The 16,069-nt window shown below is 38.3% G+C and overlaps 1 protein-coding gene across 1 annotated transcript in view; it reads left to right on the plus strand.

The window, feature by feature from the left end:
• The window catches only part of ALMS1 (ALMS1 centrosome and basal body associated protein), a 231,200-nt gene that overhangs the window by 206,585 nt on the left and 8,546 nt on the right, over window positions 1-16,069 (plus strand). Inside the window, exons 16-19 of the mRNA XM_082672085.1 lie at window positions 10,813-10,930; window positions 12,672-12,875; window positions 13,333-13,562; window positions 14,617-14,800. Coding sequence (XP_082528211.1) covers window positions 10,813-10,930; window positions 12,672-12,875; window positions 13,333-13,562; window positions 14,617-14,800 — 736 coding nt within the window. The remainder of the gene's footprint in view (window positions 1-10,812; window positions 10,931-12,671; window positions 12,876-13,332; window positions 13,563-14,616; window positions 14,801-16,069) is intronic.

A 16,069-nucleotide genomic window follows, 5' to 3' on the forward strand; every position in this document is an offset into this window, starting at 1 on the left:
TGGCTCTGAAGCTTCCCCCCTCCGCCACCCGCAGTCTCCGCCCGCAAAGGGGCTTCCTAGTGTGTGGAAACCTTTCCTCCTTCACAGCTCCCTCCCACTGGTGCAGGTCCCGTCCCTATTATTTTGTCTCTGTTTTTTCTTTTGCCCTACCCAGGTACGTGGGGAGTTTCTTGCCTTTTGGGAGGTCTGAGGTCTTATGCCAGCATTCAGTGGGTGTTCTATAGGATAGGAGCAGTTCCACGTGTCGATGTATTTCTGATGTATCTGTGGGGAGGAAGGTGATCTCCGCGTCTTACTCTTTGGCCATCTTCTCCTGGTCCCTAAGGCATCCATGGCTTCTCTTTTTAAAATTTCATTCCCATAGCCAATCCTCATTCCTGCCCTCCCATCGGAACTGGCCTTGTTATGTAAGTATCTTTTGGCTTACAAGAGTTCTTACAAAATATGTATTCTGTATTTGTCATGTATTTTCAGTTTATATAAAAGGTATATCATTATTTTTGTTATTTTTCGCTAAGCATTGTATTTTTAACATTCATCACATTGCTACACGTACATATAATTCAGATTTCTGATCATTGCATAGTACTCCATTGAGTGCATCTACCAATTTACCTATGCGCTTTCCCTGTAATGGACACCGAGGTCGCTGTCAATTCCCAACAATGCAAAACACTAGCAGTGCACATCCTTGTCCATATTGCCTTATGGACCTTGTGAGACTACCTTTGTTGCACAGACCCAGAAGTGGAAATCTTGGATCATAAGCTATATGTATACTTAATTTTCTACATTAGTACCAAATTAATTTCCAGTCTATATTCCTACCTGCAATGCATGGAAATTCCTATACTTCCACCTTTCTGCCAGTAATTTATAGTTTTGCCAGATAAGAAATACAAGTTTCTATACCATGGAAAGGTAGGGTTTTTTGGTCATTTTTAATTAAATGTTACTTGTCTTGAGAATCTACCCTATCTCCACTCTGTAATTTCCAAGGGAAGAAAGAGTCTTTCAGAGACTTCCAAAATTACTGCTGTGCTTTCCACCAGAGTGCATTCATATGTTCATCCAGACATAATTACAATATACAACGTGACAAAAGTACAAGAATGGGATATTTTCATTGTTTTTATCAGATTTTGACATAAAACAGATAAAAGATATGGAAGATTTTAATAGCAGTATTAAGAAGTTTGATTTAAAGTATCTGTATAAAACTTTATTCCCAAAACACAGCATCCACAGTTGTTCCAAATGCCCATGGAATGTATACAAAAATTAACTGTACATTTAGGCAAAATGTTGATAAATCCCCAAAGTAGAACATTTGTAACTAAGCTTATATTCTTTAACCACAATACAATAAGGTTGGAATCTAACAACTACAACTCTTTCCTTAAATATTTTAAAACATTCTAAACTTTTGGGCTATAGGAGAACTAAGAATTGAGATTATAGAATTTTTTTTCATTAATGAGAGTAAAAGCACATATCCAGAACTTACGGGATGTGACTAAATCTATATTTAGAGGAAAATGTATTAAATGATATTTAGTTCAACAAACTCAAGTAAGCATTCTATAAATCAGTCCCCAGAATTGATCGATATAACCAAGATCTAGTTCTTTCAAAAAAAAAAAAAAAGAAAAAATAGACCAAATCTCTGGTTATTCTGACCATGAGGAAAAGGATCAACACTAATAGTATGGAAGGGTGTAACCACAGTCAAAGAAGTGATTTTTTTTTTTAAAGGATTACTGTATGCAACTTTAGGCTGATATATTTTAAAACCTAAATTAGATGGGTGATTTTCTAAGAAAATATAAACAGAATTGGCCAAGAAGTTTTAAATCCTAAGTAGATCATTAATAATAGAAATTTAAAAGACTGTCAGTAATCTGTAGACCTCCCCACCTCTAACTATGTGCCCTCCAGAAATTTTGTACAAATATATATGCCCACCAGAAGTATGAGAGAATGTGTTTCTTCATTCCTTTGCCAACTATGGGTAGTATCAGTCTTTTTAATATTTGCTAATCTGATGTGTAAAAAAACTCATTGCTTTAAATTGCAGTTTTTAAATATTAGGTTTCAGAGATTGCTCTTTACATTTCTTGTTTTGAGAATTAGCTGCTTATATCCTTTGCCCATTTTTCTCTGAAGAATTTTTCTTATTAATTCTTGAGCATTATTTATATTGTATTAATAGTGTAATAGCATTGCTGTGTACTCAACTTCTTTATTTCTTTTTTCCATGCTAAGAAAGATGTCCCCAACCACAAGATTATAAAAAAGTATTCTCCCCTATTTTTTTAATACTTATTTAAGGTGGGGGGCAATGCATTTAAACACTTAATCCACATGGAATTTATTTTGTGTGTCTAGATATAATTTTATTGCCAAATGTTTATCTAATTGTCAGTAGAGATTTTTAAATAAAGTCATATTCATAAATTAATTTATGAGAAGAAACTAAACTGGACTCTAATCACTTGGACTTGGTAATTAATAGCCGTGGTTCTTTTGAAATTTCTACCCAAAGCAACTAAAATACTATGCAAACACCTTATCAAAATGGAGAGATTGGAAGAGGAAACTAATTCTGACTGAAATATGAACGAGTTTTATTTATTAAACTTGAAGTTAGATCAAAACATCCAAGTGAAAATATCTAAAAACATAGATACATATGATCTCATGAGTATGTCATGATTGGAATAAAGATTTTAGAGCCATCCATGTAAAAAAGGTGATCATAATCCTCATAAATACTAAAGCTAAGAGGAAAGATTTCAGAGAATGCAGAGAAGAAAAGAGAGTGAGAGGGTCACTTCCAGACCATAATTTTTCAAACCTGATAGAAAATCCTTTGGGACTTATGTCATCTAGCTCTACCACCCTCTACAAGATTTTAATGATCATTTGCTAACCTTCCAGTTTTTCCTGTATATTAATTGAGGACTTTAGCTCTTGATTTTCTTTCTTTTCTACCCCAAACCCAGCCATTATCTGGGAAACCTTACCATCCTGTTAGTTTCTTGACCTTGGTTCTAATGACAAGTACTTCCATTACATTTTAACTATACAGTCTCATGGCCATACTTTGAATTTTGGCATTACTCAGATTCGTTATGTCTCTGCAATCTTTACTCATTCATGTATGAAAAGAAATTTTCTGAGGACCATTCTGCAGGCACAATGCACTTTTGATTTGAGGGGGAGGATATATTAGAGTTATCATCTACCATACTTGCAGAAATAATTGACCAGTTCTAATTTTCTGATGGTGAATAATAGACAGTTATCACCTTAGTTCCTGCTTTTATAAGTTCTGTTCTTGCCTCTCAGAGTTAAATCTACATCAAAATGTTATTTTGGGGGCAGACTGGCTAGTAAGTTTTAGTATTGAAACTCCAGTTGCCAGTTTGATCCGTGCATATCTAAAAACTTTTCACAAGAAAAGACTGTCTTTTGGTGCCATCGACTGTATTTCTAATTTTGACTGTCTTATCAATGTGTATCTCTGGTCCTAAACTTTAGTGGTTATAAATTAGCATAAACCCATTTTTCTGAAAGAAAAGCATCTTTCAGCAGGCACCTTGCCGGCAGAAGGTCAGCAATAACAATCTTCATACATGAAGAATAGCTGTATAAGGTGATGTAAGAAAATATAGCCTTTTTCCTATATTTGATATGTTTTCCTAAGCTCAGTTTCCACCTAAAAAGTCATTATTTAATTGAAAATCTTTTTTTTTTTCTGGGTCTCTATGATGGTTTGTCTGATCAATGAATATGGGAATGAATTTCACGTAGATTTTAATTAAACTAAAAAGTACTACGTAAAGCCTGAAACATCTCTGAGATGGCGGCAGTTACTTTTTCCCCAGTTGTAGGAAGGCAGTAACAGGTGAGTTTACTCTCACAATAATAGAAATTAAAACAGAAGAAGCCAGCCAGTGTGTATCTCCTTTTAAGACTCTCTGCAACAGAAAGCTTAAACCATGGTAGCTGACAATGTGAGTTGACTTGTAGTCACAAGTCTTTATGTGGGTTGATTCACATCCAGGCACTAAGGGACGATGAGATCATTAGAGGAAATGCCTGAGACTCTCCCACGGACTAAGGAAAGTGGATTGTTGTGGTTTAACGACAGCATCTGTAAATGAATTCAGTAGCAATTATGTTGTATCCTATGGTGGGTCCTCAGCACAAATTGTCAGGCACGGTGCAGGCCTGTGAATTGTGGTTATTGATTGAATCTGTGGAAGTCAAGAGCGTGACGGCACGGTTCTGACGGTTTGCACTTAGCGCTAGCTGTAGTGTGTGTAGCGCTGAACCATACGTACCATACCCAGCGCCCACATTTTTGTTAGGACTGTCCACTGTTAAATGGAAATGACGCTGTTGGTCACCTTCCATTGTTCTTGTACCCCTGATTCAGTAACAGAAGATATAAGAACAGAGAGCACGAGAACCTTTTTTCTCCAAATAAGGCTTCATAATCTACATGTATTTCAGTTTGCGTACATGAATAAACACATTGTTACAGCTTTCTTGAGATCTTTAACATACCATAAAAGTCACCTATTTAAAGTGTACAGTTAAGTGTGTTTTAGTATATTCAGAGAGTTGTGCAACCATCACCCCAATTTAATTTTAACACATTTTCAACACCTACCATAAGCACGCTATATACATTAGCAGGCATTCATTTCTCCCAATCTCCCACCCCTGCCCCAGCCCCTGCTCCGGCTGTGGTTACTAATCTGCTTTCTGTCTCTATAGATTTCTTTATTCTGGACATTTCATGTAAATGGATCTTTTGTGACTGGCTTCTTTCACTTAATATTTTCAGAGTTCATCTACATTGTAGCATGTATTCATTCCTTTTTATAGCCAAATATTCCATTGTATGAATGTACATATTTTACTTATCTGTTCATCAGTTAATGGATATTTGGATTTCTTCCAGTTTTGCGCTACTGTTAACAAAGCTGCTGTGAACATCCATGTACAAGTTTTTGTGTGGACGTATTTTACATTTCTTTTGGGCATATGCCCATGAATGGATATACTCTGGATAATATGGTAACTCTATATTTAACCATTTGAGGAACTACCAGACTTATGAAAAGTATTGTTACCATTTTGCATTCCTAGCAGCAATGTATGAAGGTTCCCATTTCTCCACATCCTTGAAAACACTTGTTTTTGTCTGTCCTTTTGATTTTCACCATCCTAGAGGGCTAAGTAGATACACTTCGTTGAGAAAGAATTTATTTTTAGACTATTTTCTATTTTTAAATGTTTACCGTTTTATAGGCAGGAATGAACTTAATCAAAAAGATTGAAACTAGAAGCAGAAACACACACACCAAGGCTCCTCATTTAATCCGATGTAAACGTGTGTGCTTTACACCCAGTGGTGCATACCATGTACTTTGGAAGTGCCAGAGGTTCTCAGACTCGTTCTTGGAAGGGACCATCAACACTTCTGCTGCCTCTGCTCCCCAGGGTGCTCCAGCCTCTGCTTCAACAGCTCCACCACTCACTTACCGCTCATTGGCAACTTGTTTCATTTGTCTAAGGCTCCAGTTGGCAAAGGTTTTAAAACTTCAGAAGATCTAAAATCTGCCTGTACTAGATTTCCTGGCTCTGCTTCCAGTTCTGCTCTCTGAAGGCACAGAAAAGAGATCTAATCTTCTACCTCTCAGGTCCCCACTTCCTTCCCTGAAGTATTTTCCCTCAGGTCTTCACTCTTTGAACCATTTCTCACAGGTCATCCTTTCTACTCCCCTTTCCTAAGTTGACAGCTTCTGGGTCTATTTGTTGACATCCTGTTTTTAAGCATGTCCCTTTGAACTAAGCATGTTGTGCTTCAGGTGGTGACAGAGGATTTATCATCTTCCTTTCTGTAAGCTAGAATATTTCTATGGCCTAACATATGTTTTACCCCTACTGAACTCACCAAAGCCATTAAACCTTTATTGCCACACTCTTCCTTATAAGTTTTTGTTTTGTTTGTTCTCATTTCTTAAACTGATAATACATGGTACAAAATTAAAAATATATAAAAGAGTGTTTGATAAAGTGTCTTCCCTCTCCCGTTCCCAGGCACCCATCTTTCCTTTCCAGAGCTACTCAGTGTTACTTGTTCTTGCAAATCTTTTTTTTTTTTCTTGCAAATCTTTACAGAGATTTTTAAAACTTTATCCAAGTATAATTTACATACCATAAAGTACATCCATTTTAAGTATACAATTCAATTCTTTTTAGTAAATTTACAGAGCTGTGCAATCATCACCACAATCCAGTTTTAGAACACTTCTGTCACCCAGTAAAGTCCCTTATACCTGTTTGCAATCAATCCACATTCCCAGCCCCAGACAACCTCCAATCTGCCTTTTTCCTTTTCTGCACGTTTCATGTAAAAAGAATTATATAATATCTAGTCTTCTGCACCTAGCTTCTTAGCATGATATTTTCAAGATTCATCCTTGTTATATAGTATGTATCAGTACCCCTTTTTATGACTGGTTAGTATTCCATTGTATGGCTCTACCACATTTTGTTTATCCAGTTGCCAGTTGTTGGACATTTGGATTGTTTGATTTTTTTTTTCTGGATAATGTGAATCATGCTGCTATGAACATTTTTGTAAAAGTTTTTGTGTGGACATATGTTTTCATTTCTTTTGCATATATACGTAGGACTGGAATTGCTGGGTCATATGGTAAGTTTATGTTTAGCTTTTAAGAAAATGCCAAAGTGTTTTCCAAAGTATCTGTACCATTTTACATTCTCAGCAGCAGTTTGTGAAGTTTCCAGGTTCTCCACTTCCTTGTCAACACTTAGTACTGCCCATCTTTCTTATTATAGCCATCCTAGTGGGTGTGAAGTAGTATCTCATTGTGATTTTTTTTTTTTAAACATCTTTATTGGAGCATAATTGCTTTACAATGGTATGTTAGTTTCAGCTTCACAACAAAATGAATCAGTTATATATATACATATGTTCCCATATCTCTTCCCGCTTACGTCACCCTCCCTCCCACCCTCTCTATCCCACCCCTCCAGGCGGTCACACAGCACCGAGCTGATCTCCCTGTGCTATGCGGCTGCTTCCCACTAGCTATCTACCTTACGTTTGGTAGTGTATACATGTCCATGCCTCTTTATTGCTTTGTCACCGTTTACCCTTCCCCCTCCCCATAGCCTCAAGTCCATTCTCTAGTAAGTCTGTGTCTTTATTCCTGTTTCACCCCTAGGTTTTTCATGACATTTTTTTTTTCTTAAATTCCATATATATGTGTTAGCATACGGTATTTGTCTCTCTCTTTCTGACTTACTTCACTCTGTATGACAGACTCTAGGTCTATCCACCTCATTACAAATAGCTCAATTTCATCTCTTTTTATGGCTGAGTAATATTCCATTGTATATATGTGCCACATCTTCTTTATCCATTCATCCGATGATGGACACTTAGGTTGTTTCCATCTCTGGGCTATTGTAAATAGAGCTGCAATGAACATTTTGGTACATGACTCTTTTTGAATTATGGTTTTCTCAGGGTATATGCCCAGTAGTGGGATTGCTGGGTCATATGGTAGTTCTATTTGTAGCTTTTTAAGGAACCTCCATACTGTTCTCCACAGTGGCTGTATCAATTTACATTCCCACCAACAGTGTAAGAGGGTTCCCTTTTCTCCACACCCTCTCCAGCATTTATTGTTTCTAGATTTTTTGATGATGGCCATTCTGACTGGTGTGAGATGATATCTCATTGTAGTTTTGATTTGCATTTCTCTAATGATTAGTGATGTTGAGCATTCTTTCATGTGTTTGTTGGCACTCTGTATATCTTCTTTGGAGAAATGTCTATTTAGGTCTTCTGCCCATTTTTGGATTGGGTTGTTTGTTCTTTTGTTATTAAGCTGCATGAGCTGCTTATAAATTTTGGAGATTAATCCTTTGTCAGTTGCTTCATTTGCAAATATTTTCTCCCATTCTGAGGGTTGTCTTTTGGTCTTCTTTATGGTTTCCTTTGCTGCGCAAAAGCTTTTAAGTTTCATTAGGTCCCATTTGTTTATTTTTGTTTTTATTTCCATTTCTCTAGGAGGTGGGTCAAAAAGGATCTTGCTGTGATTTATGTCATAGAGTGTTCTGCCTATGTTTTCCTCTAAGAGTTTGATAGTTTCTGGCCTTACATTTAGGTCTTTAATCCATTTTGAGCTTATTTTTGTGTATGGTGTTAGGGAGTGATCTAATCTCATACTTTTACATGTAGCTGTCCAGTTTTCCCAGCACCACTTACTGAAGAGGCTGTCCTTTCTCCACTGTACATTTCTGCCTCCTTTGTCAAAGATAAGGTGACCATATATGCGTGGGTTTATCTCTGGGCTTTCTACCCTGTTCCATTGATCTATATTTCTGTTTTTGTGCCAGTACCATACTGTCTTGATTACTGTAGCTTTGTAGTATAGTCTGAAGTCAGGAAGCCTGATTCCTCCAGCTCCATTTTTCGTTCTCAAAATTGCTTTGGCTATTCGGGGGTGATTGTGATTTTAATTTGTATTTCCCTAATGACTGATAATGTTGAACATCTTTTCATATGTTTATTGGCCACTGTTATATCTTCTTTGGTGAAATGTCTATTCAAATCTGTTGTCCATTTTTAAATTACATATGTGTAATGTCTCACAATTTATTTAAACCTTTAATTTCTCCCACCAATGTTATATAGTTTTTGGTGTGCAAGCCTTGCACTTATGTTGATAAATTTATTCCCTAATTTTCTTTGCTTAATTTTATTTTCAGATTGCACGTTGCTAGAATATAGAAATACAACTGATTTTTTTATCTTGTTGATCTTGTATTCTGCAATCTGGCTAAACTTATTATTAGTTCTAATACTTTGGGGATTTCTTAGTATTTTCTACTGATAGCATCATGTCATCTGCAAATAAAAAGTTTTACTTCTTCCTTTCCAATCTGGGTTCTGTTCTTTCACAGATATTTTATACATAAAAAGCAAGTAACTGCATATGTTTTCTTCCCTTTTCACAAAAATGGCAGCAAACTTTGTTTTTGTACTTGACAGTCTATATTGAAAGTCCATTTTAGTGCATAAAGTGTTCTCTCTCTTTTTTTAAAAAAAACAACTGCAGAAAAATTATAGTGGATTGCCAGTCAGATCTTCCTCACCACCCTTTCATACATATTGATTTAACATCATCATAGTCTCATAGTTTTATATTAGTAGCTTTTTACATTTTTTAATCTAAATCATTTGTTCTTTGTAACACTTCTATAATTTCAGAAATTTAGGTGTTCCCTTTTCTAGATGGGGAAACTGGCACAGAGATTATGGCTTGCTCAAGTAGAGACAGCTAGTAAAGGGAAGATCTGAGACTGGTTTAGGTCTTTGGACACCCGACTCAGAGCTTTTTCTACTGCCTCAGAGTTGCTGCTATTCCTTCTGCCTGATGTGTAGGGCCTGACAATTATCCCTTGTTTGATTTGGCCTATCATGCCTGTTATTATTTGGGATCCTGACAGCACTTTCGGCCCTCCCAGATGTGCATTATATGGGAAAGCTGGTTCCACCAACTTATCCTTCAACCCCTATAACTCCATCTTGCCCTCAAGTACATAATGAGAAATTTTGTTGTTTTATTCAAATCTAGTTGTGACCATGTCAACTAGGAAAAACAAGGCTAACCTGGCAGGGCTTATTCTGCCAGCCTTAATGAACCTTGGCTAAAATTTTCTCATCTTTTCTTTAACCTCTAAATGCTTGTAAATTATCAAATTTGTGATCCATGCTAGAATTTTACAGGTCATCATTATTAAACCCCGCAGTTTGCAATGCTTATCTTTTTGAAAATTAAAGTATTTCCTGTCCCCAGACATCTAACATAGCCAGCCCCGTCTCCTCCAGGATCTGTTGCAAATTCCCTGAAGACCCTGAAATATAGTTTATCTAGTTCAGGGAAGCAGATATTCTGTTTCCTTTCCTGACTTGGGCTTCAATTTACTCTACCAAATATGCTTAAGTAGACAAGCATCTGACATTTATTCAAAATATAGATGCCCAGAGCCCTCACCTAGAAACTCCAATTCATTGTTCTGGGTTAGGACCCTCCCTCAGGAGATTGTTCTGATGAACAAGTTTAAGAAATACTATTTTATATCATATTTGTTCGACTATATTTTGGTAATCTTTTTGTCATCCACTAACATTCCACCATCAACTCCCTTTATTGCTCTACTTGCTAAAAACAACCTTTTGGGCTCAAATCTTTAAGTGCTTTTTACAATATTCCACTCACTCAGGACTTCTCATGGCGCCTCTCAGGTCTTTGGCATTTACCCTTTAAGTTTCTAAGTCAGATCTTACTGGAAAGCACTCTCTGCAGTTCATCACTCACTCTCTTTAGTTATCCCCTGCCTTCTTTATCTCTCATCAAAATTTTATGCTGGTGTCAACTCAGAATTTCACTCTGAAGGCACACCAGGCTAATCTTTCTCTTGCATCCTCTTCAGAGTTTTTTCAAGTCCTGGGAGCATAGCCAGTCTCTCCTGCCTTCTTAAAACAGCTCAGGCCTGTATCCAACTGCAGCAGCATCCCCCTCCCCATCCAGAAGTGTGTAGTAGCATGTTCACATCGTCACAAGCTTCCTGGCAACCTCATCTCAACAGTTTGAACTGAATTAGAAAGGGCTCTTGGTGATAGTATTTTCTTATCCCTTGGGTAACTGTGCCATTGACTACAGGTAATGATGACAGGATCTCTTGTTTTTCCAGGTGACAGACCATATTTCTTCTGACTCTGTTTCGTCTTCTACCAGCAGTTTCTGGAGCTCGAGCTCTACCCTTTGCAACAAGCAAAATGTACATATGTTAAATAAGGGCATACAAGCAGGTAAATTAATTTAAACATTTCCATTGAAATACAGGTAGCACTTAAAACTATGGTAAGATACTCAACCTCACTCACAAAAAAGAAATGAAGATTAAAACTGTACTCAAATGCCATTTGTCACCTATCAGATTGACAAAAATCTAAGTTTGATAGTAAGTTTGTGGGCAAGCCTGCAAGGAAATAGGTACATTCTAGTAGGAATATAAGTTGGGAGTACAACCCCTATTTGGCAGTTTCTATCAAAATTACTTTGACCCAGCACTTTTACTTTAGAAGTTTAGCCTATAAATATACAGTGCATATGTGTAAAATGGCAAGTGTACAGAATTAACCACTGGAGTATTGTTTATTATAAGCAAAAAAGTAAAATCAACTTAGATGTCCCCCAGTAGCCAAATTGTTAAATAAATTATTGTATATCCATATAATGAAGTCCTACATGGGATGAGGAAGCTCTTGCTACTAATACGTCAAGATCTCCAAGATATATAGTTAAAAAGAAAAAGCAAGATACAAAATAGTGTATAGCATGCTACTACATGTATTCAAAAAATAAAGGAAGGAAGAGAATTGCTTGAATGTGTGCAAAAAATTTTCTGGAATCACAGGGTTAAAAACTTAATGAATGGAGAAGAAGAGTGGGAAGGAGGCTTTTCACTTTATGACTTCCTATATCTTTTGACTTTGTAACACAGAAATAAACTTGCCCCTTGATTATTTTTCCCTTCGAGTCATGTCTTTACATCTGTTAACCTCTTCCTTACCTGGGTAACTGCCAGTAGGACTATAAGCACTTACTGTCCCTCTCACGTGGGACCAGAACTGAAATCCTTTTCCCGTTGAATCCATATTAGTAGTTCTTTCCCTCTAATATCTAAAGTGACAAATGAAAACCCTCTCTCCCTCTCTCTCTCTGTCAGAGACACACACCCCCTCCATCTCTCTATCTCTACCCTCGTCTTCCCTCTCTTCTCTTTCCCTCATACGCCTTCACCCCACCCAAGAGGAAGCAGTAGCCTGCGATTTTGAAGGCTTAAATTTTTTTCATTTACTGAAGTGGAATAAAAAAATCCTACTCTAATGGTAATAGTGAAACTACCCTTCCTTATTCAGGTATCATAATAAGAAAAACATGTATATTACTTATCATAGTTAGGATACTTTCTGATGACAATAAGAGAAAATACAACTCTAACTTGTTCTAAAAAATAAGGAAATATAAAATCTCACATACCGAAATTACAGTAAAACTTTGAAGAGGCTTGATGTAGTAAGTACAATAATATGATTCCAAAACAGTTTATATCGCCTTTCAACTCTGCTTGCATTGTCTTTTGCATTCATTCAGAGCACTATCTTCAACAAATATTTTTACATAACGATACTTGTTAAAAATATGTCTCAATGATTGTTTTGAATATTTTACCCGATTTATTTATTTATTTATTTTATTTATTTATTTTGCTACACTGTGCGGCACGTGAGATCTTAGTTCCCCAACCAGGGATTGAACCTGTGCCCCCTGAAGTGGAAGTGTGGAGTCCTGACCACAGGACCGCCAGGAATTCCCTATTTTACCAGATTTAGATATGAAAATTATAGATCTTCTCAATTCCTTTTCTTTGCAGAATAGAAAATAAATGATTAGTTGTTTTTTTAAGTTTTCATTTACTGACTTGAATATACCTGCCAACCAAGTCCCAAGGCTCTTCCCAGAGATAGCTGTGATCTTTCCCCTTAGGTACGTTGGAGATTGTGAATGGTGTCAGAAAACACACTCGAGATGTTGGAATGACTTTCCCAACTCCAAGTTCTAGCGAGGCTAGAGTAGAAGAGGACAGTGATGTGACTTCTTGGTCAGAAGAAAAGATAGAAGAGAAAAGGCTCCTTACCAGTTATCCTGGGGACAGAAAGTTAAGGAAGAATAAGCAGAGCTGCTGGGAAGGTCAGTTTCTAATTCTGCTTTCTTAGTAGAAAAACTAGTGAATTTCAAGTCTTTTGCAAAGCTAAGATTCTTTGTTTCTAAATGATTTAATGTTGACCCTATCTTTTCCCCAGCACCACCTTGGCAAATTTTCAAAGTACAGTCATCCCTCCGTATCTGCAGGGGATTGGTTCTAGATACAGAACCAATTGGTTCATGGATACCAGAATCCATGGATGCTCAAGTCCTTTATATAAGATGGCATAGTACTGCCCCCTGAATCCAAGGATCCCGTGTACATGGATACAGAGGGCTGACTGCATCCAACACTACAATTCCTGAGTCACACCTGCAGTTAAGCAGACTCCAGGGCCTCCTGGTGGCCGCTGACAGCTGAGTCCCTGAGAGCCTATATTATGCACGTCTCTGATGAAAAAAGTGAAAAATCTTCTTTTTTTCTTAAAAATAATTCCTATAGGAGTTTCATGGTTTGTTCCTGTGGAAAATGTGAAGTCTGGTCCTAAGAAGGAAAACCTGCCCAAGTTTCATGGCCCTGGTGTCTCCTGGTTTGCACCAGTAACCAACACCACACCTTGGAGGGAGCCACTACAGGAACAGAACTGGCAAGGACAGCACGTGGACAGCCACAGTTCACTAGCAGGCCCAGGCAGAGATCCACTGAAGCCATTTGTGAGAGCAACCCTACAGGTACAATGACATTGAGTTAATTTTAGCCATATGTTTAAGGAGGAAGAAGGAGCAAGATAAAAAAGAGTTAAACCTGTGACTTGGCTTTCTGAAGTACAGTCAACTGATCCTCGTTTCTAGCACCTCCACAGTTCATCTGTTCTCACACTCATTAATCAAAGGCTGCCTTACTGTTAGCTGTTATAAATCGTGCATCACCCTCAGTATCTGGGGCAAGGCACTAGAAGGGAGGATGTTGTGTAGCTGCTCATTGGGTTTGTAGATACATACCAGCACGTGGAGTGCAGTAGAGGCCTGATGTTTGCGTCAGCCTTATATTTGTTCCTGCATTTACATAACTCCTGTTTCTGCTTAACACAGGGTTTTAAAGGCACTGGCTTTCTTCTTTATAAGTACCTGGGGAGCTAAAGAAAATGTTTTTGTTTTGTTTTTAAATTTTATTTATTTATTTATTTTATTTTTGGCCTCATTGGTTCTTCACTGCTGCGCGCAGGCGTCCTCTAGTTATGGCGAGTGGGGGCTACTCTTCTTGCTGTACACAGGCTTCTCATTACGGTGGCTTCTCTTGTTGCGGAGCACAGGCTCTAGGCACGCGGGCTTCAGTAGTTGTGGCACAAGGGCTTAGTTGCTCCGCGGTCTGTAGGATCTTCCCGGACCAGGGATCGAACCTGTGTCCCCTGCATTGGCAGGCGGATTCTTAACCATTGCACCACCAAGGAAGTCCAGAAAATGTTTTTTTTAAATGATGTATTTCTTTGAAGGGAAATTAAAAATAGCACAATGGGCCAAGCTTTATCCCATCAACACTGGGGAGAGTTGTAATTGCCACAGTCTTAGTTCTTGGCTTATTCCAAAGGCATTTCTTTGATCCCTCTGATTTTCCTACTGGAGCTTTCCCGCACAGGGAGTTGTTATATAATTCTTCAACTCTAGATATTTTCTATAAGTTACAAACAGGCTTTCCAAACCTGTTAGGCAGGTACTATTTTTTCTAGGCCCTTGGAGAAAAGCCTACATCATTAATGTGAGGTTGGGGGCTTTTTCTCCTCCTCAGGAATCACTGCAACTTCACAGACCTGACTTCATCTCCCGCTCTGGGGAACGGATAAAGCGCCTGAAGTTAGTAGTCCAGGAGAGGAAGCTGCAGAACATGTTACAGAGTGAACGGGAGGCACTGTTCAACACTGTGCGAGAATGGCAGGGCCACCGGGACGCCATGCACCTGCTCCCTAAGAGAGGTATACTCTTCCTGTTCACTTTCCTATGACTTGGTAGAGAGGGCAAGGTCTGCTTCATGCAAGGCAGCACTGCTCAGTGCCAGGTTAGTTACAGGTCAGAAAGTGACCTTTTGCTTGTTGAGACTCAAATCTCCTTAGGTAGCAGAACCTGCCCAATTTAGCTCTCAGCACTTTCACAATCCAAATAAGCCCAGTTACTCTTGCCCTGTCACTACACTTTAAAAGTGAGAGTGTGCAGTGAGAATGGTGTTTGGGTTTGTTGTTGTTTTGGGGGCGCCACATGGCTTGTGGAATCTTAGTCCCCTGACCAGGGATTGAACCTGGGCCCTCAGCAGTGAAAGCACAGCGTCCTAACCACTATACCGCCAGGGAATTCCCAAGAATGGTGTTTTTAAAAACCAGCTCTGTCACCATGAGCAAGTTAGTTCCAAAAGTATAATGTTTTGAGGGGCTTGGGGCTGATTCCAGTCTTGCCTTCCTCATAGGGTAGCAATAATAATAATAATAAATACTTATATAGCCCTTATGTTTTGCCCAGACATTGTTCTTGTTTAATGCTTACAGAGCCTCTCTGAGGTGATACTATGAATATCCCTGTTTCACAGATGAGAAAACTGGGCCAAAGAGAGATTAAGTACCTTGCCCAAGATTTACACACCTGTTAAACTGGGATTTGAACCCTGGTGAGCTGGCGCTAGAGTCTGTTCTCTTAACAATTATGCTAGATGTAAGATCTCAATAAAATAATATGTGAAATCTGTGAAAACTATAAAGTACTACCTAATGATTTCATCACAGCCTTACCTGTAAACTGTCAGTGTTTCAATGCACACTGTCTAGTCTGTGCCACAGTGTTGTGTCTTCAGAAGCCTCAGGCTGCTATCATAGTCATCATAGTCTAACCCTGGCCTTGGCCTTGGCCATTACTCACCACCCAGCACTGCCAGCTCAGGGTAGGGGTGCAAAGTCCCAGCAGCTCCCTCTCACAGTTCTTGAGCAACACACCCTTCCTTATTAAGGCACAATACCCTGTTACTGATCCCCTAAGTGTCGGGGACCCCTCAGTGGGTCCTCTGCCTAGAGTCACAGATGTCAATTGAATGAGACCAGGTTCGACATAGCAGAGCATAGACTTTATTCATTGATCAAGTAATGGAGAAAGGAGAACTCATATTCTAAAGATACTTTCTCCCTGAAGGGAGCAGAGTAAAGGATTTTAAGGGTTAGGAGGCAGATAGGTCATTAGGGCTTGAGGAAAGGGGTGGAGAT

Source organism: Grampus griseus, assembly GCF_964374135.1.
Source record: "Grampus griseus genome assembly, chromosome: 15".
In the NCBI taxonomy this organism is placed as follows: domain Eukaryota; kingdom Metazoa; phylum Chordata; class Mammalia; order Artiodactyla; family Delphinidae; genus Grampus; species Grampus griseus.